Source organism: Felis catus, chromosome C1 (assembly GCF_018350175.1).
Source record: "Felis catus isolate Fca126 chromosome C1, F.catus_Fca126_mat1.0, whole genome shotgun sequence".
In the NCBI taxonomy this organism is placed as follows: domain Eukaryota; kingdom Metazoa; phylum Chordata; class Mammalia; order Carnivora; family Felidae; genus Felis; species Felis catus.
The window spans coordinates 79,571,844-79,598,307 of NC_058375.1; the positions used below are offsets into that span (position 1 = coordinate 79,571,844).

The following is a 26,464-nucleotide window of genomic DNA, read 5'->3' on the forward strand; positions in this document are numbered from 1 at the left end:
AAAACACTTGTGACTAGTCAGTCAGCTCCACTCATGCAAACTAATGAAACATCACATTGTCCCGCCACATGCTCCCACAGCACAAGGGGCAGAAGGAATTAGGCACTCGGCAGCTGTTCCCAGGAATGCATGCCTCCACGTACCCACAGGCAGGAAGCAGACCCGGAACGGTCTCCCAGAGCTGATCCTTCAGCTATCCTGACAACACAGCTCAACAACAGGAACCAGTCTCCTCCAAGCCCAAGGAAGTTCCCAGATTCAAATAAAAATTCATCCTTGAAGATAAGTGAATCAAAGGGACATCAGTCAAACAACGCTAGTGTCAAGAGGAAATCCTGTCTGCAGACCTCTCTGGGAAGCCTCGCTCTGCCTGCAGAACAAAGGCTTCTTCTGTGACATCAAGCAGCAGGTTTAAGAGCAGCCTGGCTTCTCGTTTTGGCCACCTTTCAAAACCACAAGTACATCCAAGGGCAGCCAAGGCAACAACAAAGCCAAGAGATACAGTCTCCAAATGAGGGGAGACCCACTCTCCCTTCTAGGCCTGCCTTCTGCCTGGCTCTTGGTGGCCAAGACTCCATTTCCCAAGGTGGGTGTCCAAGGTGCTGGGTTCAGACTCTGGGGGCTGAAGTTTTCCATGCAAGAGGACAGCTCAGAAGACACCCACAGCCAGTGCCAACCTTCTTGGGAGGCTGTGGAGTACAGTGTCTGAGGAAGACCCTACAGTACTGTCTGGGTTCTAAGCCCAGCTCAGTTACCCACTAGGGTCTGATCCTAGGAGCCTCAACATCCCTGAACCACTTTCTTGACTGTGAATGATAATAACAACGCTGTCGCTCAGGATGAAATCTGCCATGTCTCTCACACAGGGTTATCATGTTTATACAGGATGATTTATGAACATAGCCTTGAAGATATTTTAAACCTATAAAATGTAAGAGATAATAATTCATGTGCATAGGACTCATGTTGATAAGAAAGCTTGACACTACACATTTTTAGGTCAAAGGGGAGACTTCCTCTGCTTTGCCTACCGTCTTCCACAAGGTGGATGTTCAATTAATACGCAATTAAAATACAAGTGACTTTTTCATGATAAATAAGCTAAACGTATTTGTTAGGAAACTACCAAACTTGCAATTTATCAGAATATTTTACAAGACAAAAAGGTGTTGTCTGGCAGGTTTCCCTGGGGTATACATGACAAGGGGGTCTGGGCTTCCTCTTATGGTCCCATTATCATCATGCCCACACCAAACAGGACAAAATGGAAGGTTTTCAGACTTGACATCTGGGCAAGTCACTGTCAGCTGAAATTAACCTTTGAATTTGCTATGAAAAGTAACAAGGCCAAAAAAGTTTACCTGAAAGAAGATCCGCATCCCCCCCCCCCCCGCCCCCACCCACACAAATCAATAATCTTGTTAAAAGTAGACCTAACTAGTCTCACCCCCTGGAGTCAGAAATCCAAAACTCTTAACTTGAAAATACACATGGCTCCCAGCCTGCAGTGGTGAGTGAGCAAGAGTGCTGGGTGGTTGGTGTTTTCTTAGCACCAAAGCTGTAAGAGCTGAGTTAGGAACAGAAATGCTGTTTCTCCCTCATGGCAGTTCAGTTGAGGCACTTTAGGCAACCCCTGTCTCTGGAGCCCCAGACTTTCATTCACACTGTTTGTCCCTAGCTTTTCATATGCACAAATTTGGTGGATCTTGTGGCTTGCTCCAAAAAGGAACTGAGGCAGCTAATAATCTTAGTAGGAATATTTAAAAGGATGAAAATAACACAAGGTACTTTGAACTCCGCAAAATTGGGAACCCCTCACGATAGTTTTTAAAGTGCATTAAGGGGGTGCCTGGGTGGTTTGGTCGGGTAAGCATCTGACTTAGGCTCAGGTCATGATCTCATGGTTCATGTGTTCAAGCTTAACGTCAGCCTCTGTGCTGACAGCTCAGAGCCTGGAGCCTCTACCTGTTCTCTTTCTCTTTCTCTCAAAAATAAACATTTAAAAAAAAAAAAAGCGTGTTAAGTGAACCAAATATAGGGGCATCTGGTTGGCTCAGTTAGTAAAGCATGTGACTCTTGATCTTTGGGTTGTGAGTTCAAGCCCCATGTTGGGGGTAGAGTTTACTCAAAAAAATAAGTCAACAAATAAATAAAAAAATAAAAATAAGTAAACAAAATCTATTAATAAGACTGAGGAGCAGGAGACTAGGACTTATGATCCTTTGACATGACCTTCTCACTCAGGAGAATTCTGAAGGTGATGTGTTTGTTACTTCCTGTATTCACCTTTAACAGTAAGATATTTTAAGTCAAGGGGAAAAGATGTGAATTTAGATGAATGATAAACAAACCTCGTTAAGTCTTCCACAGCCCAGACTTCAAACTTAGGACTTGCACCCACCGCCTGATAAGATCTTTTACAGAGATCTGACCTCTGTCCAAGTCATTTTCAAATCAAAAAGCTTTGAACTCCTGGCAGGTTGTCAGCTTGGGCCTTGGGTGTTTATCAAGAACTTCCTCGAGATAGAAAGGGTGACTCCATCACCACCCCCAGCTGCCCGGAGATTCCCCCTTGGAAGAGCTGGCACCCAGCCAGGACCTTAGATCTTCAAGGAATGAGTTGGTGAATCGTCTCCATATGGTACACAGTAGATATGTAGCTCACTACAGAGTTTCACTTAATAAATAAAAAGTGGCTACAGCAAGTTCAGGAATAGTTGGTTCTGACTCCACCTTGTGCGGCCTGGTATTTAGTGTTTGTTTCTGGCTGGCTGGGAGCTCTTTTTCTTTGCTGCCTCCTAACCCTTGCGAGAGGGAGCAGTGATTTCTCCGCTTCTTCATCCCCACCTGTCAGATGCCAGTGGTGCAATGCGAACAATACTGTACACAGGTGTGCACTCCCCACTGACCTGTGCCGTCCATGGGCCGTCTGCTGGCTCCTCTGAGCTGGGCGGTCACCCACCTACATTTTGCAGAGCAGGTGCAGGGCTTTCTAAGCCCCCTGACACCCTGGGGGAACCTTCTGAGCTGATGCCAGAAACATTTCAGAGCTCTCCAACACTCTCTACAGAGAATACCTGGGCCTCCACTTATTTTCTTCTTATACTACTGCAATTATGCAACTAAAACTAATTCTGAACTCTTGCCTGTCTAGCTCTCTCCCAAAATCTGTACAGTCTTCCTTTCAGCTTGCTACACTCCAGCCACAGGCCACACCAGCTTCATTTTGTTTTTTTTCAAACATGAAACACTTGCTCTACCCCCAGTCCTTTGCACTGCTCTCCCTATGCCTGGAACCACCTTCCTCTGGTTCTTCCCACGGCTGCCTTCTCTCATCACGCAGGTCTTAGCTTAAATATCATCTCCTCAGAGACCTATCCACTGTATAAAGACACAAGCCCAATAAATCTTCAGTATATCACTATTTCCTCTATAGCACTCAATATAATCTGCAATTAACTTATTTATTACCTGGGTCCTTCACTCAATATTAGCTCTGGGAATATACCATCTCAGATGCCCTACTGCTGTCCTGTTAGTTCACGTATTTCCTTACCCTGTAAAAGGGCAAGAGCAGATTGCTGGAATGATTTGGCTGCCAGAATGTCTTCAAGGTCGGACCAGCCCTCCAGTTAAGATACTAAGAGGGATGGGGCAGAATTTTCCTGGTGAGGCACTGGTTACAAAATCAATGTACTCTAATCAACCTAGGTGCTCAATATATAGACATTGAACAAAGAAATGAGCTAGGATCAAAGTGGCTGTCTGTGATACAGGGTTGGACAAAAAGAGACACCAAGAGATACAACAGAAGGAACCAGCCCCTTCTCTGCCCAACAATATCACAGGGTGCTGATCTTCCCCAATAGGAAAAGAAGGGCAGTTTCTAAACCAGCTCTAACAAGCAGAAACCAATCACAGCCAGGCCCAATACAAATCCTGTCAAGAAGTTTTGACAACCATAAAGCTTATTTACCCAGATCCCTAGTGGATAGGAGAAATCAATCCTTGTTCTAAACTATTCTGAAGCTGACCTGATGATGCATCCGTACCAAATTTTATTTCAGCATGTTGGAGATGCAGGTTCTAATTTATAGACATCTTGGCATCTCTACAGAATTAGATGGACATAGTTCAGAAGTTGACATTATAATAAAAAAAAATACTTGTTCTTCGTTCTGAGGGACTTTGTGATACACAGGAAGTTGACTTTAGAGATCTCTCACATACTGGATAGTAAGAAATGGTTACTTTTTTTTAGGTGTTACAGTTTTTTATATTATGTTGTGTTTTTTAAAAATAAAAGTACTTATCTTTGAAAGACATATACCAAAATATTTACGATAAAATAAGAGCTGAAATTTACTTCAGAATAATAGCAAAGGAAGGAATGTGGGCAGGAGAACAGAAAAAGCAGGACTGGTCATGAAGCCGGGTGGTGGGTCCTTGGGAATTAAACTATTTGCTCTACTCTGTAAAGCTGACATATTCCCTAATGGAAAGACTTTTGGTTTTTTTGTGGTTTTTTTTGAGCTTATTTATTTATTTGTGGGGGGTGGAAAGGGGCAGAGAGAGAGAGGGAGAGAGGGAGAGAGGGAGAGAGGGAGAGAGGGAGAGAGGGAGGGAGGGAGGGAGGGAGGGAGGGAGGGAGGGAGGGAGGGAGGGAGAGAATCCCAAGCAGGCTCCACACTGTCGCCACAGAGCCCAACGTGGGGCTCAAACTCACAAATTGTGAGTGAAGAGTTGGAACATTAACTAACTGAGGCACCCAGGCAACTTAGATTTTTTTTTTTTAAGTCCCTTAAAGACAAGTCATTTTCACTTGTGGAATTAAATAAGTCACCTGAAGGTGAAGGTTTCGCCTTTCCGGTCTTGCAGGGGTTGCTCCTGGATGATAGCCGGGGTCACCGGAGAGTTCTGCCGTGGTGACTTGGAATGGGGCAGGGTCCCCACGTGACTGAAGTTATCGCAGGACCTGATGGGAGGAGGGGCCTTTTTCTTCCGTGGAAGGGTGCCGTGTATAGACACGTCTTGATAGGCATCAGTGTGATGCTCAGCAGGAGGGGACTTGCTGCTCAGAAGGTCCATGGATGAGGCCAGGGGGAACTGGTGATTCACCGGCATGTTTCTGGGAAGGCTCACAAATTTTCCGGCAGCCATGATTCTCAGCTTCTCTAAGGGGGAAAGAAAAGAGCGAAGGCATGAATCTTAGATAATCACAAGAACTGACTTCCTGCTCACAAAAGGAAATGGAAATGTACCGTTAAACAAAAGAACACGTTCACGGAGCATTAGAAGACAAACAGTGAATGGCATCACTAGTGAAATTTAATACAAATGGGAAGTTTACTCATGCCCTATTTTGATCCTACAGAGGAATGCTCCTGGGTTGGCAGCAGATCCGCCAATGGAAAAGGGCAAGCAAGTTTCAGAGACTCTAGGGGCACATGAGCCACTTTCTTATTTCAGATGACTGAAGCTGATGGAAAAGCATGACTGACAAAAAAGAAGACTATGGAGGAAGTACTCAAGGTTTCAATATAAGTGCATCAGAGAACACATTATAAATGTTAGATAAGTGGTTCACGTCTTTCCACCACCCTGTAAATGATAAGAACAGGTGGAGATTATTGGAATTCCTCAGCTGCTAGAACGCCTCCAGTGCCAGACCAGCCCCTCAGTTGTGCTACCCAGGGCAACAGGGCAGAATTTTTCCGGCAAAGACCTGGTGCTTACAAATAAATCAATGTACTCTAATTAACGAAGACGGGCCAGGGTCAGGGGTTAGGAGGTGGGTCACTCCTCCGTACATTAGTGGGCTCAGCTGCAGAGGAAAGCCACTAGGGTGAGGGATCCGTGTACACTGTCCCCCAGAGGGGTCAGGAATCTGCCTGCCACCAGCAGGGTTAAGCAATACGCATGGTGCCTGTATAGTCAGGGAAGAATGGGAAGGGAGAGAAATAAGAAAGAGGGGGTGGGGAGCACACGGAAAGAAAAGGAAAAGGTGTACTAGGTCGTATGTAAAACTAGACCCAACAATTATTCCCAGCTGTGACCACTAGCAGAAATGTTCACCCTGAGCCAGAGTCAGCACCCACTCACCTCCCCCCAAAAATCAAACTATACTTTTGACCTAAGTCAAATTCTATGAGACATTTTTAAGGCTAATACATAGAGGGAAGGAAACACAAGCCTGAGTAAAAATTAGAACTAGGCTCTGGAGACACTGAGGATCCAGAATCAGTCCCACCAGCCATGATACCAGACTAGTCTGGACAACACGGCAGCATAGCTAAGCCTGTTGCACTGTCTTCTCCAAGGCTGCGGAGCAGAACATTCCTTTGCTCTGCCGTCTGTTCCAAAGCCCTGCAGCCCCCATTGCTTACAGAGCACCCTTCCTGCTACAAAGAGGACAGCTCAGAGTGAAAATCATCACTTAATAGTAACACTGCTGTCAGTTCCACTAAGGAACTGGAGACTTGGGACATGGCTTCTCCATGACCACTAAGAAGAACAATGCTCTCCAGAAGCTCACGTTGTAGCAGGCAGAACTGGGTTAAAGACAGCGCAAGGGAAATAAACCGTCGAGGACATGAACAGTCCAACAGAGAAACATACAAGTTGTGGGGGCTGGATAGGAGGAAATCCTTCACTCAAGGTATATAATCCTAACCTTGTCCTCAGTTCTTTCCCAAACCTGGTAATTCTGGGGCTTGTCTGCTCCATGTCTAACCGTGACCACACAGAAGGCCTGGCTCACGGCGGGTGGAGAACAATAGGGCTGTGAGTCCCCGCATGGGCTTCTCCTGGGTCTGGCCAGTACCTGGCACACTGTCAGCACTTACTCAATGTTAGTCATCATTATTTAAAAAGAAATCCAGACTCCCTGACCCTCCCTGCCTGACCACCAGTGACGTAAGCCCAGTAGGATTCCCTCACCCTATACACAACACTGCCCCCCACAGTTGTAAATGCTTGCCTGCCCAAGCCGTCAGCACCTTCTTCATAGAGGCCTACATCATTTCAAAGAACCTTCTAGGGAGGCCCAGAGCACCCCACAGAACCTCTTTCTGTGCAAAGGGCCACAGTGATGATCAACAATTTGCAGGTCATTATGATGGGCTAAAGTTGCCCTGGCTCCAGTGTTTCTGGCAGCCTGTTTCCTCTCTGCTTACCCAAGATCTAGATTTCAAAACTGGGCCAAATGCTCTAGAATGCCCTCCAGCCAGTTCCCCATACCTCAGTTTATTCTCTGAATCGAGGGTTAACACTTGCCCTTCCTATTCTCAACATTTAAGTGCCTTCTCCATATGAGAGGCTCAGAGAAACAATGATGTTTATAAGTCCCAATCCCTATGAACTCTAAGAATCCTAGAACTCATCAATAGGGACCCTTCAAATGCTGGAGGGAAGAACAATTTGAACAAAAGGACTCGAGGAGGGCAACGCTGGAGATGTGGAGAGGAAGTATTCTGGAGGGATTTTGAAAGGTAGAAAATTGTTAGGAAAAGCCTTGCAAAAGGATGCTGTAACAGCAAATGCATAAAGGCAAGGAAGTGCTCCCACAGGCTCACAAACCACAAGTTGGGCTATGCGGCTCACGTGGAGAAGTCAGGAAGCATTTCCTAGGAGCACCCAGCGTGGGAACAGATGGTGAAGTCTTGAAAGTTGTATCGAGGGGTCTGGACTGGGCTGTCGGTGCTAGGGAAAATCTGGAAGGGAGGGACAGAAGCCAGTCCGTGCCCAGGAAGGTAGCTGTGGTAATTCTGGAAAGGAAAGAAGGGAGGCAGTCCGGTCAGGCTGATGGCAACAAGCCAGCAGGGAAAGATGAAGTACCCTGACCTGGGGCAGTGGCCAGGGAAAAGAGGGACTGAGGGAAGAATGAGGAGCTCCAGGCCCCTGGCAGGGAGGACGAGGGCCACAGCCTTGGCGGGATGGTGTGGTGCTATAACAGGCTGAGTTGTACAGGAGAGGACTCCCGCAGGAGGGAGGCTCACAAGCTCACCACTGAGCTGCTGCGTGTGAGGAAGCCATGACGTGGTTCAGTCGAGGAGGTGAGATATTGGTATGCACAGCTAGGAGCCAGGACAGGAGGTAGATTTTTAAGAATCATCAACATAAAGGGAATATTTAAACCTGAGAGCAGATCCCTTAGCTTGTAATTATCAGCTGTGATAACAGATGTGAAAGTACCTCTTAAACTGTCAGGAACCATACAATATCCATGAATTATATCCCTGCTCTCTCTCAGCATGGCTGCTTCAAGCCCAAAAGGCCCAAAGCAAGGGCTGAGCTCTGAAAACCTGAAGTGGTGGTCCTCAAGCTGGCTGCACATAAGAGTCCTCTGAGAAGCTTTTAAAATCCTGACACCCGAGCTGTGACCCAGACCAATGAAATCAGAACCTCAGTAGGTAGGACCCTGGCATCATTCTTTTGAAAGCCACCGGTACTGTCCAATGTGGAGCCAGGGTTGAGAGCCACTGGATAAGCGAGTCTCTTTGGTACAGAGCAAACTTAACACTCAGATTTGTTACCTAAGGAACAGAACAGAATAACAATGAGGAGGGGTCAGTCAAAAGAAGCATCAATTCATTCATGCATTCAACACACACAGTATGGAGGGTCTCTGTGGCAGGCACTGTGCTTGGTATTGGGGACAGTGTCAAACAACTGTCCTCATGAGGTTACTACTCTATGAGGGAAGCAGACAGGAAGTATCAACCACATGTCCTGGTGATTCCCAATGCTATGGGAGCACAAAGAGTGGGAACCAGGGTCTAGACTCATCTAGTGGCCAGGAAAGGCTTCCCTGAGGATGGGATGTTGACCTGAATGATGTCAAGAAGAGTCTAATAACTGGAAGAAGATGAGCTAAGTTGAAAACTCCAGAGAATTCTCAGCAGCAAATTGGAAATATGTAAGCCAGGCTCCTCTCTACAACCCACTGCCTCTAAATTGGGACTCTTCCCCATTAAAATACAGGCCTGCCCTATGTGTAGTCACTTGGAAAAACTGGCTCAACGCCAGGCCCTATGTCAAGCTTGAATCAGCCTAAGGGTGGTGGAGGTGGGCCCAGACCACAGACAGCACTTCCAAAAAATATAACTAAAAGTGTGGCAGAGGACCGAAGGGGTAACTATAGGTAGAAGGAACTCATTTACAACCTTTTTGGTCCTTGTACTTCCTACTTGAGCTTTATCTGCTTTTAATTTTTCCAGACCCCAGGAACCTAGGGCAAATCCAAGGGATAGAAGTACATGGTGTGTAGTTGGAATCTAGGTTCAAGGTAAGTACTTTTCATTTTGAGAACAAAGCCACTTACTACATTTGACCTCACTAGGCAGAATCTGAGCGTGTTATATGTAGGTGGGATCTCAGAGAATCAAGTCCCTTCCCTTTTCCAGATAAGCGAAGTAAATGTTCATTCATTCAATATATATTGTCTGGATGCTTACAATGTACCAGGGATGAGGACATAATAAACCAGATGAGCTCCTGCTCTCATGGAGGCTACATTGTGATGGGCGGGGGGGGGGGGGGGGGGGGGGGGGGGGGGGGGGGCCAGTAAGGGTCCAGTCAACACAGACCAGAAGACAAAGTAGGTTACATCCTAGCTGTCAGTGCCTCGGGGAACACAACACAGGATGAAATGATAAAACATACTGGTTGGGATGGAGGGCTATTTTAGATTAGGGTGGTCTGGGGGGCTTCTCTGAAGAGGTTCTTTGACAAAAGAGATGACACCAGTCAAGAGAAGATGGGCAGGGAGTTCTAGGCAGGGGACTGGGCAGATGCAAATGCCCTGAGGTGGGAATATGTGGTTGGAAAAGGATAGTAAAGACTAAACCCAAATCTCCATTTTCTGGCTCCCAGATTTTCCCTTCTTAGAGATGTTTGAATCAATGCTCCTATTCATTCTGTACTTCTTATGTACTATTTGATTTTTTCAAAAATCAAACATGGTAGGGGCGCCTGGGTGGCTCAGTCGGTTAAGCGTCCGACTTCAGCTCAGGTCACGATCTCACGGTCCGTGAGTTCGAGCCCCGCGTCCGGCTCTGGGCTGATGGCTCAGACCCTGGAGCCTGCTTCCGGTTCTGTGTCTCCCTCTCTCTCTGCCCCTCCCCCGTTCATGCTCTGTCTCTGTCTCAAAAATAAATAAAGGCATTAAAAAAAAAATTAAAAAAAAAATCAAACATGGTATAGTTCAGAACCTAGGCTTTTAAGTAAGACATTCAGAGGATCAAATCCCTACTCTGCCATTTACTTACTAGCTGTATGGCCTGGGACAAATCAGTCAACCTCTTTGACAGTTTCTCATTTGTACAAATGGGTTAAAAATACCTCTTTCATGGGGTTGTCCTGAAAAATAAATGCGATCATGTATGGAAACCCCTGGGCATACAGCAAGCATTCAATAAATGGTAGGTCTCTTTGGAGCAGGTCAGGGAGCAGGTCTGTCTTGCTTATCACTATATTCCTTTTACAAAGAGTTCACTAAAGAAGTCACTGCTTCTGGTCACAGCCAGGAAGGATGAAGAAGGAAATATTTTAACTCCAAGTAATAGATATAAACACACCAAACCAGGTAGGACATAGATGCAGACACACACAGGCGCACCAAATGAGCCTACATGCTCATGGGTTTGAAAGAAAAAGCCCAAGTGAGACTTTGGCCATCTGATGTCACCTCTCTCTACTATGCAGGTAAATAGACACTGTGTCCGACTCAGTCTAATGTCAGACCTTGAAATGTATACAAAGGTCAAAGATTCTGTATCTCGATATGAAAAAATGAGACCTCAGTGAATGTTCAGAGCTGAAATCTCAGTAGGGACAAGAGTGAGCTTGACAAACTCCCAACATATGTGCTACCTTCCTGGTGCTACACAGCCAGTGGCTGTGCTTTGAAATGCTTGTGAACAGAGCAGCCCAAGTCACTTGCTTTACAACGATGTCTTGAAGAAACTGATGATCATGTGCAAGTCAATGCAGAAACAGGCAGCCCTCTTGTTTGGAGTTTTCTAGTTTATTTCTGAAATGAGCTATTTCCAAGTTAAACGTATCGATGGTCACCTGCTGTGGGCGTTAAAAACTTTCTATCATATTTTAAACTCTGGAAATGTAACTGCTCCTGCTGTCCAATTATGACCACAACAGAGAAGTTTTCGTTTGGATACGTAGTTTTATATCTCTGCAGAATGCAACAGGAAGAGAAGTTAGAACCGCTGCACATTAAAAAATTGGCTCGTGCACTTAGAATGAAGTTTTTCTTTGGTTTAGAAATTAAGAGGATCCCCCCCCCCAAAAAAAAGAAAGAAATTAAGAGGATCCCTGTTTTCAAAGTAAATTGATGAAGTCTGGCCAAATGATTGAAGTATGAATAATTCTTCCATGGATTGTATTTCAAGCAACACAGCCTAGAATTTACATGATCAAGTTCTTAAGATTAGCATTCATTTGACAAGCAGTCCTTTCTATATGAATAGGAGATTGAGATCTTAGTCATCCTGGAAATGCCAGCCTTCTCAGCAGAGGCTTAGAGAAAGCTGGAGTCAAGGAGGTGATGGAGGCCCTGGCATGGCAAACGCTTTACATTACGCTGCATACATTCCCTTGCACACCCCCATACAAGGGCTCGCCTGTGGTTTCTCCACTATTAACTTGGCAGATCCGCCCCACGCTCTGCTGAACCCCCTCTCCCAGCACCGAGGCCTCCCCTTCCTCCGCCTGGCCTCAGTCCTTGGCAACAGGCAGGGAGATTATCCGCTCCCAAACTGACCTTCCCTCCGCCAATGTATTTTCCTCGGACAGATCTGTGTGTAGCCTTGGGAGATAAATGTCAAGGTTTAAAAGAATCTCAGAATGCTTGGCTCCACTTTCTATCTTAGATAATGGCTTTAGGGGAAAGCAGACACGGAGATTCGGCAACCGGTCTTTCCCCTTCGCACCTTTCTTCAAGAGAGTTAATACCCAAATCAGGGTTTCCCGCCCCAGCCACGACCCACCGTGTTGCCCACGAACTCTTCGCCTTGCCAGCTGCTTCAAGCCCACTCGACCGCTCCCAGACAAGTGTCTACACCTGATCAAACTTTTAAAGTGGTGGCGGCCGCTGCCCCTAGGGAAAAGGGCTGAGCTCTAACCTCTTCCCGTCGCGTCCACCGTCCCTCCCTTCACCTCCCCTTCCCTCCGCTCCCCTCCCCGACGCAGAAGGAGCAGCACAACCAACTATTCATTCTTTCTCAACAAAGGGCGAGAAGGAGGGGGGTGTTGTCAACAGTTACACTGCGGGCTCCTTCGCTTTCTTTGCAAACTTTCCTAGAAATGAGTGGAGAAACTTGCCTCCTGCAAGCCCAGGGCTTCCAGCGGAGCCCCTTGGTCCTCGCGTTCCCTCCCCCCCCCCACCCCCGCCCCCGAGCCCCGAAGAGTGGGACGGGACGAGACGGGGAAGGGCGGCCAGCTGAGCAGCGGGGACGGGCAGAGGCGGGGGGTCGGGGGAGGCCAGCGCCCGGGCAGATACTGCTCAAGAGCAAAAAGCAGAGATAGATGCTCGCCGCACGTCGCTGAGCGCCACTTCTCGGGATTCTCGGGAATCCCAGCCAGTTCCGAGGGCGCCGAGGGCGCAAGCCGGGTCCCCACTTCGGCCACTCCCGCCCCCCAAAGGCCAGCTCTGCCGGGGGCAGGGGGAGCGCTGCCTCAACTTTGCCCCTAAGTTTCTCCAACAAACTTCCCAGACCGTCCTCCCAGGGGACGCGGCGGCGGCGGAGCCCCGGGAGAAACAGCACCCCCGCGGGGCGCGCGGCACAGACTCACCTCCCCGCGCGGCGCTCGGTGCCCCGGCTCTCCCCGGCTGGGGCTCAGACGCGCCGCTCGGCGGGCCCCACGCCGCGGCTGCTCCCCGAGCACCGGCCGCTCATGGTCGGCGGGGCGCGCCCGCAGAGAAGCCCGCGCGCGGCTAGCCTGTGCGCCGGACGGCTCCGGCGGCTCCCGCTCCGGCCCGGCCCCGGCCCCGGCGGCTGCAGGCGCGGCTCTGAGCCCGCGGCGCGCGCTCCGGCCCTCAACTGGTGATTTGCGGCGTCGCGGCCCCACCCCGGCGAGCGGATTCGCGCGGCCTCGCGGAACCCCCCGCGACATTTACATGCGGTGACCCCGCCAAGCCCTCCTCTGCCCGGGTTTTAGAGTTCGGTTCTCGTAGCTTCCCAAGAAGCCAGTCTTGAAGAGAAGATTGGCCACTTCCAGGCTGTACCCCTCCCGAAAGACAACGCTTCCGATTCCACTCCTCCCCCCTTCCCCGCGTTATTTAATTACCCAGCAGATCGGCTTTGCTGTCTGCGGACACCTGGCTGGCTTTCAGTTTAAAGGGCTTTGATGAGACAAAGATTCAGGTAACCACAAATAACCAAACCGCTGAACAGGCAAATCAATCACACCCACCTGGACAAATTGAAAGCAAAGTGGGGAGTGGAATTAGCACTTCAGTACTAGGTGGCTCAGTGGGGCGAAAAAAATTGGAGGTCTTAACACTATCAGATATCAAGACCTATTATAAAGCTATAGAAATAGTAACTGGCAACAAGAATAGACAAACCGACCAATAAAATAGAGAGTCAGGAAGCAGATCTACGTTAAATGGTCACAATTCATGTCAGAGATACTGTTGTGATGCGCTGAGAAAAGACCATGTGTCTTTTCAGTAAATGATGCTGGATCAGCTGAACATTCACATGCAGAGCAAGGAAGAATCTTGACCCCTACCTCACACCATGCCAAAGAAAAAAGGCAATTCCAGATGGATTTTAAATCTGAATGCGAAAGATAAAATATTAAATTCAAGGTAAAAAATCAAAAAAACATCTTCATGACCTCGAGGTAGGCAGACTTCCTAAACACATATAGTACTAACTATAAAGGAAAAAAACTCATCATTGGACAACATTAAAATTCAGAACTCCTGTTCCTCAAGACACCATTAGTGAATAGTCAAACCACAGAGGGAGAAAAGATCATTGCAACCCATGTATCCAATAAAGGACTTGTATACAGAATCTACAAAGAACACTTACAAATCAGAAAAAGAGGGCAGGATATCCAACTGAAAATAGGCAGAATGGTTGAATAGCATTTCTTAAAAGGGAGGGGGGTGATAACAGGCATTTCTCAAAACAAAACAATAAACATATGGAAAGGCTCTCCATTATCAATCACCCCCAAAATGAAAACTGAAGTTGCAATGTCTCACTTTACACTGCCCAGAATGGCTAAAATTGGAGAACTTTGTATAACACTTTACAGACCTAGGTGGTATTATCTACTAAAACTAAATTAACATGTAGCCTGTGACCCAGCAATTCTATCCTTAGGGATCTTGTCTACTGAACAGAGAGGTATACACATACTCACCAAAAGACATGTTCAAAGATGTTTATAGCATCTCTCTTTATAACAGCCCCAAAGAAACAACCCAACTGTCCATCAGTGGAAGAGAAGATAAACTCTGTGAAATACTATACAGTAATAACGACTACCTCTATACTCAACAAGATGCATGATTCTCACAAATATAATGTTGAGTGAAAGAAGATGAACACAAATGGGTACATGTTATATACGTCCACTTATGTGAATTCCAAAAACAGTCTAAACATACCTATGATGTTAGAGGTAAAGATAATGGTTATCTTGAGGGTTGGGAAGTGATGGAAAGGGAGCCTAGAGGGGGCTCCAGATGTTAGTAATAATCCATTTCTTGATCCAGGTGCTGGCTATATCAATGTATCTATTTTATAAAAATTAACTGTCCTTCAGTCTATAAAAACTAATTGGCTTGTGCACTGTTCTTCTTGTATGTTCTACTCCAATCAAAATGCTTTAAAAATTGTGCCATGTTGTGTATATTTTATGTCATTTTCATCCTCCTAAGAAAGAACTATATTGGCAAGTCTGTAAGATTCTAAGTGCAGCATCCCTAAGAATCAGTTTCTAGGGGCACCTGGGTGGCTCAGTGGGTTAAGCAGCCAACTTTGGCTCAGGTCATGATCTCATGGTTTGTAAGTTCGAGCCTCGAGTTGGGCTCTGCACTGACAACTCAGAGCTTGGAGTCTACTTCAGATTCTGTGTCTCTCCCTCTCTTTGCCCCTTCCCCACTCATGCTACCTCTCAAAACTGAATAAGGGTTAAAAAATTAAAAAAAAAAAAAGAATGAGTTTCTACATTTTCCTCATAGGTGTTTTTGTGGGTTGGTCTTTATCTTCCCTACCTCATGACAGGCACATGCTTTTTATTTTTGTTGAATTTTCCCAAAATGTTCAGCGCAGTGAATGTCAAACAGAACAGCTGGTTTATTTCTGAACTGAATGATTAGAAATACAGTGACTGACTTTCTGCTGCTCTGAAGTGTCACTAAAAACAGTGATCAAACTTGCATTGGATTTTCTTGATTTTCAAAATTCCCTGAGCACCTACTATATGTAAAGCTTATACTTTGTGGAGCATCATAGGCAGGTAGCCATAAAGAAAGACTAGACAATTCACACCTAGAGAGGTCTTGGCAAGTCACTGTTCCTCTCAGTTCTTCCTTTTCCTCATGAGTGAGTGAGCAAATGCACATGAGGAGTCAAGGGAATAAAAGTGCGAAAGTGACTGGCATATAGTGGTCATCGTTAGCTATGCTCTGATTCATGACACAGTCTATGTCTTTCCAAACCCCTGTGAGATGGGAAGTGTCTTTATCCCCATTTACATGGGAGGAAACAGACTCAGAAAGGTTAAGTAACCTCAACCATAAATTGATTCAACAAAGATTCGTTGCATGCCTACTATGTGCCAAGATCCATAGCTACTAGTAAGAGGCAGAGGCAGAATTTGAATCAGGTGGTTTCACTTCAAGTTCAGTGGTCTTTCTGCCACACAACTCCTTTCACACTTGTATCCCCAGTGCCTAGCTCACAGTAAGTGCTCAATACATTAATGGCTGGATAATAGTATTTTTTTTTCAACGTTTGTTTTTTATTTTATTTTTGGGACAGAGAGAGACAGAGCCTGAACGGGGGAGGGGCAGAGAGAGAGGGAGACACAGAATCGGAAGCAGGCTCCAGGCCCTGAGCCATCAGCCCAGAGCCTGACGCGGGGCTCAAACTCACGGACCGCGAGATCGTGACCTGGCTGAAGTCGGACGCTTAACCGACTGCGCCACCCAGGCGCCCCTGGATAATAGTATTTTTAACATACAGTTGATCCTTGAGCAACATGGGTTTGAATTGTGCAGGTCGACTTTATAGAAGGATTCTTTTTGATATATATAGTACCTTTTACTGTAAACATATTTTCTCTTCCTCGTGATTTTCTTAATAACATTTCCTTAATAACAATAACAACATATAATACATGTAACATATAAAATATATGTTAACTGACTGTTTATGTAAGGTAAGGCTTCTGGCCAGCCACAGGTTATTAGTAAAGTTTTGGGAGAGTCCAAAATTATATCCAAGGGCACCTGGGTGGCTCAGTTGGTCAAGAAACCAACTTTTGATTTTGGCTCAGGTGATGACCTCACATTTTGTGTGAGCCCCACGTTCTGTCAGGGCAGAGCCTGCTTGGGATTCTCTCTCCTCTCTCTGTCCATCCCCGGCTCATGCTCTCTCTCTCTCGTTCTAAATAAACTTAAAAAAATTTAGATGCAAATTTTCAACTGTACTGAGGTTGGTGCCCTTAAACCCTGCATTGTTCAAGGGCTGACCGTAATTTTTGATTAGGTAACACTGAAAAATACATATAATGGCAGACAGTGAAAAGTCCCCCTCTCAACTCTGTCTCCCATCTGCCCAGTTCCCCTCCCATCAGAGGTAACAATTGCTATTAATATGTAGAACCATAGTTCTACACTTTGCCATTTTGTTTTGTTTTGTTTTGTTTTACCTAACCGTATATCTTGGAGATTTTCCCATTTTAGTACATGTTACTCCTTTGAAGAGATGTGCTGTAACTTACTTAATCAGTGCTCTATTCATGGACATTTAGGTTGTTTCCAACCCTTTCTTAATACAAACAATACTGCAATGAATAATCTTGGATATATGTTATTAGTATGTGCAAGTATATCTGTAAGATAAATTTCCCAAGGTACAATTGCTGAGCCACAGAGTATATGCCTTTGTAATTCTCAGAAGTAATGCCAAATTGCCTCCCATTGGCATCACACCAATTTATGCCCTCCAGCAATTTAAGGAAATGCCTATTTTCCCCTATGCTGGGCCGAAGTTATCATTAAACTTTTGAATTTTTGTCAATCTGATAAAATGTGAATTTTAGTGCAATTTTAATTTGCACTTCTCTTAGTATAAGTGAGGCTGCTCATCTTTTCATGTTTAGTAGCCACTTATTTTCCCTTTTTGGAATTTGTACCCCCATTTTTCTATCCATTTGTAGGTCCTTTTATGACCAACGTTCTACAACTTCCTTCTATATTAGCTCTCTGTGGAATGAGCTGCAATCTTTTTTTCCAGTGGTGATATTAAAGAAAAGAGATGATATATGCTAAGCACTATTATTTTAGGAAGCTCCTTCTGGAAACCAGGCAGAATGAAGCAGAGAAGTGAGAGGCAGGATACTGATTAGAAAGCTGTGGTAATTGTCACATGACAAGGTCCTTGAAGAGGCTGGTGGCAGTGGGGATGGAAGGACCAAAATGAGCAAAGTTATCGCCAAGAAATAATTAGCAAGAGTTAATAATTAGCAATGATAACAGAAGCTACAATTGGGTTAGGAGTAACTACTAACCAAATACTGTGCTTTAGGTCTTTACAAGCCTTAAGCCATGAGCTGGTATGATATCACCCCATTTCACAAGTGAGAAAAGTGAATTTTTAGCAGCTAAGTAACCCACCCAAATTTGCACTAGATGTAGGTAGCAGCACCAAGGCTAACTCCAAGTCCATCTGACCCCAGCTGCCTGGCAGGTGGAGGAAAATGATCAAAGGTCTGCAGTCCAAGTGCCTGAGTAATGCCTGTCTTGACGACAGATGTAGAAGTCAGAACGCAGCTGCCTCTGCTAGAGAATAGCAGGATCACTTTCAGGTACACTGAGCATTTTTCAAAGCCTCTCTCGTGTACATGATCATTCTTTCCCCAATGTCTGTGAGTCAAAGAGGGTTAATAGTATCCCTATTTTACTGATGAGAAGACTGAGGCACCCTGAAATCAAATGACCAATCCCAGTTCAGATGTCCTATTCTCTGGGAAACCTTCCCAGAAACCCGGAACAGGCTCTCCATCAATATGTGCCCCATAGCCCCCTCTCCTTCTTGGAATTCATTACAGTTCATAGTCACACATTTATTTTTGTTATTTCTGTTTAACATCTGTTGTTCTATAGACTCTAAGATCCATGTCTGGTTTTACTTCTGTTTTGTCCCTAGTTTGGGGCCTGGCACATTATTGGTAGTTGGTACATAGTTCCTGAATGAATGAATGAACTCCAGGACTCTAGGCCCTTTGCCCTTTCATTTTACATGAATGCTAAAGCTCCCTCATAAGCTAAATAAATATAATGCCAAGGACGTGAGCTGTGCTATAAACAATTTTCAGATTCAGATTTCTTCAGGTGCACAGGCAGCTCCCACATTAATGTTTAAACAGTAAAACCCTGGGCTAAAAGAGACTCATAAAAGGACAATGTAACCAGTGATACGGAGTTGATGTCTTCTGGACAGTGTAAGAGGCTTTGTCAGGGAGCACTCCACCTAGAGTGGATCCCTTCCTGCCACAAAGTAATTTGTTGATCCCCACCCCCTCCAGGACATCACTAGTTAAGAGGCTGCTGGGGCAGACATTGGGTGAAACGTATTTTAAGGAAAAATAACTCCTAAAATTCTGGCTTTCCCCAGCCTTAAATGGTAAAAAGTAAGGAACACCAGATATTTAAGCTATAACTGATAAAGACCAAACGGAAAATCTGAACTTGAACAACTGCAGACAGAGAGACAGAATTCCCTGAAGTTATATATAATAAACCACTGACACAAAGAGCTGGCCTCTCTGACACGCACTTGAGCAGCAAGCACTGCAAGATTTTCAGAAGCCTCACCATTCAGGTTCCTGCTCTGTGAAGAGCTAACCATGGACTTGGTGTCATGGAAATCCCCAGTCTACCAAGCAGGGAAGTCAACTCACCTCCCAAAAGGTCTGTGTGATGGCTGCCAACTAACTCAGTCATATCGGCTACAGAAGTCATTGCAGGAGGGCCATGGCTGCATAGACCCTCACATACTCACTGAATGAGTGAGTGAGTGAAAAAGACGCAGTTCTTGACAACAGAGGCTCACTTTCTACACAAGATACACCTTGGCCTGGTGGTCTACATTTGAACTACTATTTCAGGTCCTGCCTCATCACCAAAGTCTGGACACTTGTTCCATAGTTACTTTCTTAATTTAATGACAAGGTTTGCATGAATTAACGTCTCCACTTATTTAACAATTGAAAGAGAATACACCAAAATATCTCTGGATAATTCGGGAAATCCAGATGATTTTAATTTCCTTACTTACCCAGCTCTCCTTTACAGGTTTTCCTTTTCCAGCAAACGTGTATTATTTTTATTATTAAAAATGTCAATCTGGGGCGCCAGGGTGGCTTGGTCAGTTGGGCGTCCGACTTCAGCTCAGGTCGTGATCTCACAGTCTGTGAGTTCAAGCCCCACGTCGGGCTCCGTGCTGGCAGCTCAGAGCCTGCAGCCGGCTTCAGATTCTGTGTCTCCCTCTCTCTCTGCCCCTCCCCTGCTCATGCTCTGTCTCTCTCTGTCTCAAAAATAAATAAAAACGTTAAAAAAAATTTTTTTTTAAATGTCAGTTGGTGTGCCTGGGTGGCTCAGTGGGTTAAGCCTCTGACTCCAGTTCGGGTCATGATCCCATGGTCCATGAGTTCAAGCCCCAAATGGGGCTCTGCGCTGGTGGTGTGGAGCCTGCTTGGGATTCTCTCTCTGTCTCCCTCTCTCTCTGCCCCTTCCCCACTTGTGCTCTCTCTCTCTCTCAAAATAAATAAATTTTAAAAAATAAAGTAAATAATAAATAAATAAATGAAGTCACTTAAATAGGGTGCCTGGGTGGGTCAGTTGGTTAAGCTTCCAAGTCTTGGTTTCGGCTCAGGTCATGATCTCAGCTGACAGTGTGGAGCCTGCTTGGGATTCTCTCTTTCTCCCTTTCTCTGCATGTCTCTTGCTCACTCGCTCTCTGTCTCAAACTAAAGAAATAAACATTTTTTTAGAAGTCACTAAAAAACAAATTCATTAGGCCCTACATTATGGAAAGCATCACTAGCCTGGGGAGATAGGGAGCTGAGTATGTCATCAGATAGCACAGCATAGATAGATAGATACAGAGAGAAAGACTGGATCAGCTGAGGCCCCTGTGCTTTGGAACACAGAGAAGGGAGAGCTGAAAAGTACTGGGGACAGACTGTTGACGCTGGTGAATTTGCCGAGAAGGAGTTTGGGAAAAGAAATGCTTCACTATGGAATGAAGGAAGAGGAAACACATGTATGTAAAACCTAGTACAATGGCCACTTGGCTGCCATCTTGAATCATGATGGGAAGGGGCTTAGTTTCGATGCTGCAGGTTGCACCAGCACGGGGTGGAGGGGAGCCCTGCAGCAGTGTCGAGTGCAGCAGAAGGAACCTGGAAAGTTGTAGGAAATGAAGGGAACATGAAGCCTGCCAGCTCCCCTAAACAGGAGGAGCCAGGCTGAAAGAAAAGCCTGATGTGCTTAGATGTACTAATTCAATCTTTGATAGCAAAGCTGGTCTCCCAGATAAGTGGGCTTCAGCCTAATAGAATGGTTTGTGGGATGTTGGTAGCACTCACTCACCATCTTAAAAAAAAAAAAATCTTCCTAACAATGTTATCACTTAAAACTCCATGATCAGCTGCTTATTCCTTTGTGTTAGGCACCAACTTCTCTCTACAGTTCTCTGTTCTGTAAAACAATGTTAATCCTTAATGGATGACCTAATAGAACACTACCTCTGAATGTGTTCTTTGCCCCACAACTCTCCTTCTGGGAATCTCTCCGGCAGAAATACTCACTCACCTGTACACACTAGGATATTCTAGGCAGCATTGTTTGCAGCTTAAATAAAAACGTGTTTATCTGTAGAGAGATGACTACATTACACTGTGCAACTGATAAGAATGAGGTAATTCTATAGGAACTGATACAGAAACGTATCTGAAACGTCATAAAGTGAAAAAAAAAAAAACAAGTTGCTCTGTTAATGTAAAAGTAGCAAACATATATTAGTGTGGGGTTATGTGTCTACATGGACAAAATGTCTGAAAGGATTTTCTCCCATCAAACTGAGAGGTAAAATTGACAGGTGAGCAGGAGAGGACTTTGCTTTGTCCTTCATGTTATTCCAAATTGTTTGAATTTTTTCCTTGAGCACTGACTGTTTTCATAATTAATGATAACTTACATAGTGCTTTCTATGTGCCAGGTACCATTCTAAGAGCTTTATGCACGTTAACTCATTGAATTCCAACAATGATCTTATGAGGTGGCACTATTCTTAGCCCTTTTTATGGATGAGGACACAGTTCCTGCCCAGGTCACACAGTGATATGTAAAGGCACTGAGCTTTGAACCCAGGCCATCTGGCTCAGGTTTGTGCTCTGAATCACTAGGTTATAATATCTTACAGAGAGGATATAAACAAACAAATAGCAGTGCTTTTTTTTTTTTAATTTTTTTTTCAACGTTTATTTATTTTTGGGACGGAGAGAGACAGAGCATGAACGGGGGAGGGGCAGAGAGAGAGGGAGACACAGAATCGGAAACAGGCTCCAGGCTCCGAGCCATCAGCCCAGAGCCCAACGCGGGGCTCGAACTCACAGACCGCGAGATCGTGACCCGGCTGAAGTCGGACGCTTAACCGACTGCGCCACCCAGGCGCCTCGAAGTTTCTCTTTTTTTTTTTTTTTTTAATTTTTTTTTTCCAACGTTTATTTATTTTTGGGACAGAGAGAGACAGAGCATGAACGGGGGAGGGGCAGAGAGAGAGGGAGACACAGAATCGGAAACAGGCTCCAGGCTCTGAGCCATCAGCCCAGAGCCCGACGCGGGGCTCGAACTCACGGACCGCGAGATCGTGACCCGGCTGAAGTCGGACGCTTAACCGACTGCGCCACCCAGGCGCCCCAAGCAGTGCTTTTAGAGTCAGACATAACTACATTTGAGTCCCAGTTTTTGTGGATTGGCTACATGGTTCTTGGCAAACATCTTACTTCTGTCAGTTTCCTCATCTGTAAAATGGGGATGATGGTCACATACCTGATGACACTGCTGTGAGGACTGCACAAAATATAGTCGGTGCCTGGCACTTAGTGACCACTTGAGAAATAGAGACTGTTTCCTCAATTGAGATTAAATTACCAGCCGTTTTGTGAATATTAATGTAAATGGCTGGTTTTTTCATTGGCTGTCTGGAAGCATCTGATGCCTTCAGGATAAGCAGAGAATGAGGGGGAATTGGCTCAGATGCAGAATGTGGGAAGTGCTGAATTAACCCTTCACTTTTTTTACAGTTTTGCCTAAAGCCAGTGCAGTTAAGAAAATAAAATGAATAATCCTTATATGGGTTTTTAAATCACTCTGGGGCAAAACATCATCACCCCCATTTTTTGAATGAGGTAGGAGGTTCAGGGGTTTGCCCAAGAGCAAATCAAATAACAGAACAACAGCACTGAACCAATTAAACAACAGAGCCAGGACTGACATGTAGATTTTCTCATTCTACAATCCCTGCTCTTTCCTGGACCCCCACTGCCTGAGTAGGTGTGGGGATGTCATGGCTGGGGGGTGGTGACCACAGCCTCTCAGAAGGAAAGCACTATAGAAATGATGACAGTACGGTAATAATCACGCCTCTGGGAGAAATGTTTCATCAGTTCATCAGTTCATAGGCTGCCACTGCTGAGTGGGGACAATGGCCTCCTCCCACCTCAGAGCTAAAGTTGATTCACTGATAAGTGTGACAGACCCCCTCCCTATGGGGTCCACACAGCTCAGGGTCAGATTACACTATCCCTTTCTCTCCATTGTTTAAGGTGCTTATCAAAAACAGTAGTCATCATTCTGCAAAACAGGACGCAAGCCATCCTGGAGGACACTGGTGACCTCAGCAGGCAGGTGGCTGCTGAGAGATGGTCGGAGGGTCCATAGTGGAGGCTAGCTCATGGCTCACAGCTAAGCAATCTCTTGCCTCTGTCTGATCCTTCCTCATTTTCGACTCAAGAGTAGAGAGGGTCAGTCAGGAGCAAAGAGAGGACACTCTGTTTGTGAGGCTCCAATGGTACCACCCATTTTTCGAGCTCGGTCAATCCTGGCCATGTAGGGGTTACTACCATTCTCCAGAGGGAAGAGATGGCAACCCGAAATGGATTGGAAAGATGCAGAATTCTCAGCCTTTTTTCCAACAAGACATGAATGTTGTAGAACTCACTCCCAGGTGAGTGCAGGGGTATGCAATCCCAGGGCATGATCCCACAACTTTCTCTTTCACTCAGGACACCCTTTGCTGCCCCAAATGTGGATAATTATTAAGGCTGGGATTCATTACACTATTTTCTTTACTTGTGTGTATGCTTGAAAAACACCATAATGACCAGCTAAAATTTAAATTTGAAAAGCCATTTGGAAGGCAAGCGCATAAAAGTGATATTAAGATAGAGACAATCTTGTGTCTGCCAGATGACTTTTTAAATACGTTATTTACAATCTGCGGTACTGCGTTATTAGTAATGAAGTGCTTGCCACACACATCTCAATACCCAAGTGCAAGGGCATCTGGGATAGCAAGCTGGAGGGCTGGGTGAGGTCATCAATTTGGTCCTTTCCTTTCTGGTTCCTTCTTCACATGAACCCCTCCCCCCCACCACACACACACTCAGTTGGTGTGGGGCACTCCTCGTGGGTGGCGGCCATTTGGAACTCCTTTGAATGGGGTACCAAGATTACCGAAAGGTAAGGACACAGTCAAGCACGCCTAGAATTGGTATAGGTGTCTGCTATGAGGGTCAGAGGACACAAGGGTCTGTGGGAGGAAACACAGCCTGAATTCAAATTCATAGCTATGTTCACCAGTGCTTGACTAAGAGCTTTACACATCACCTTGGTCAATCCCTTCAGCAACTCAGGTGATTAAGCCCATTAAATAGATGAAAAAACAGAGGCCGAGTAACCAGCCAAGTTCACATAGCGAAGACACGGAAGTCTCTCAGCTGGACTTCCTGACTCCGCTGTCCACATCTCCTCCCAGTGTAAACCCCTATTTCTCATAGTGCATGGGGGAGTCAGGGTTGAGTTGCTTGAGAATGGCATGACATAGCAAAGTGACTCTTAAAAGAAATAAGCCAGCTGGGTTAACTCAGTGCCCGGCACTTGGTAGGCATTCGGTAGATATCTATGAACTGGACTTTAGAACAGACTTTCAGGCACAGGGTGCGAGCGGTGGGAGTTTTCAGTGGGTTGGGAATCACAGTCTGCCTCCACATACACTTGTATTTCCTCCATGGCAGGAAACCACATAGAAGGGCCTTGCCCTGGGTCAGCAACCTTCCTACAGGGGAATGTGCCAGTCATCTTCCTCGTCATCCCCAGGCAGCCTGAGGAAAATTCCTTTCTCCTGTTGTAGATTTAGGGGGGCTAACTAAGCTGCTGCCCTGTTCTCCTCCTGCTCAGAGGACCCGTCTGAATGAGAGCAGGAGGCAGACTTCTTGGTTGTCAGCATTTCCAGGAAGTTCAAACCCCCGTGTGCTCCCCATGTGACCTCATCTGTCTCTGTCTTGGGGCTTCTGAACTTGGAAGGCATAAGAAGAACTCTTCTTCCCAGCGTGACCAGGCAGTGACAAATGCACCACATGGGAGGAAATTAGTGAATAATCCTTGCATATTCTGAAGTGAGTCACACTGGCCTTTCTTAAACACTGCACTCCAGATGATTCGACTTGTGGTTTCTGTTTCTTCAGAGTATGTTATTAATGAACACCCAAAGTACTAAGTGCCGGGGACAGCAGATCAGGTAGTCCCTGACCTTGAAGCATGTATACAGAAATAATACTATACTGTTACCACCTCTGGTAACAAAGTAAAAATAAAGAACAGGTAAGATGCCTCTGTGAACCTGGACTGCAGTGATTCTGGTAACTACTGGAGACAGAAACTAGTCAACGGTACCTCCAGGGACCCTTGCCCCCTGTACTCTCCCTCCCCAGTCCCTTTCTCTGGGTTCTCCATGCAGATTGCAGTCAACAGTGATCCATAGTGACTGACTCTGCCAGGTGCTTGAGCACCTACGCCTGGCACTCTGTGCTTCGCCTGTCTAATCTGCACAGCAGCCCCCAGAGGTAGATACTATGCCCTTCTTCCCAGAAGAAGAAATTGAGGATCAGGGAAGTTAAGTTGTTTAAGGTCACATGTCTAGCTAGAAAGCATCAGAGGACTGGAATATAGATCTGATAGGGATTCTAAAGCCCATGTCTCTCCTCCCACACCTGGCTGCTTCAACCTCACCTGCCTCCTTGTGGAATTTCAGGTGAGGAATGCATACTGAGTTGGGCAGTGGTGGTTGTCATACTGGTGGCCGCCGACTCCACTTATGTATCTATCTGCTGCCGGCTCCAGGACCCAGCAATGCCCTGCTTGAATCACCACAGGGTGAAAAGAGGAAACCCTCCAGTCCTAGGAGGGTTATCTGAGCCTATAAAATTTCAGAGATGGTGTAAACTCCTTCTTAGAATGGCCTTTTAGCTTTTTATTGGCTCTATTTGGAAACAGAGATGAGGTAACTTAATAAAGCCCCTCTGTGTTTTGAAACCCAGTGACAAGTTCCGGCCATTTTCTCTTGGGACCCGCCAGGATGACAGCCAGACAACAAGGAAGAGGAAGAGAGGCAGAGGAGTTGCTTTGACTTTCAACCTTCCCCCTATTTACAGATGAGACAATTCAGAGGAGAGACGATCCAAACCCACATCCACAGATGATTCAGCGACTAGTGTTCCAGGCACACTCTCCTGTCTTCCCTACCAGGACCAGAAGTTGACTATGATCCAGTTCTGTCACACAGTAAAGAAAGGGGAACCCTCGCTCACCATCCAAAATAAGCCCTCTGGGCATGGCTTCTCTCCACCCTCTTCAGGGCCCTCTTGCCTGGCCTGCCTCTCTCTGCTTCCTTCCCAGGGCATCTTCCAAACCTTTCCTCTATCCATTCTTCTCAAAATCCCCCCTTCTTCACCCTGGTATCAATGTTCTCCAGTTGGCCTGATCCTAAGAATCACCTGGGGAACTTGAACATGCAGATTTCCAGGCTCCTCTCCTACCGGTCTGGGTTGGAGAGATCCAGGCAGAGACTTGGAGAACTCGTGTTTAACGAGACTCCATGTGTCCTTATGATCACACATTCTTGGGAAACCCTGG

At 45.9% G+C, this 26,464-nt stretch overlaps 1 protein-coding gene across 4 annotated transcripts in view; it reads right to left on the reverse strand.

Annotated features, from left to right (window-relative positions):
* BCAR3 (BCAR3 adaptor protein, NSP family member) overlaps positions 1 to 26,464 on the reverse strand; it is a 138,774-nt gene that overhangs the window by 103,183 nt on the left and 9,127 nt on the right. The window contains exons 1-2 of one of the 4 annotated variants that reach the window (XM_023258917.2): positions 12,811 to 12,951; positions 4,844 to 5,174 (exon numbers count right to left, since the gene is read on the reverse strand). In XM_023258917.2, the coding sequence (XP_023114685.2) occupies positions 4,844 to 5,160 (317 nt within the window). In that variant the 5' untranslated portion in view covers positions 5,161 to 5,174; positions 12,811 to 12,951. Of the gene's footprint in view, positions 1 to 4,843; positions 5,175 to 12,005; positions 12,028 to 12,810; positions 12,952 to 26,464 lie in introns of those variants that run through there. The other 3 variants (XM_023258916.2, XM_011284867.3, XM_045036216.1) reach the window with 3 other exon arrangements.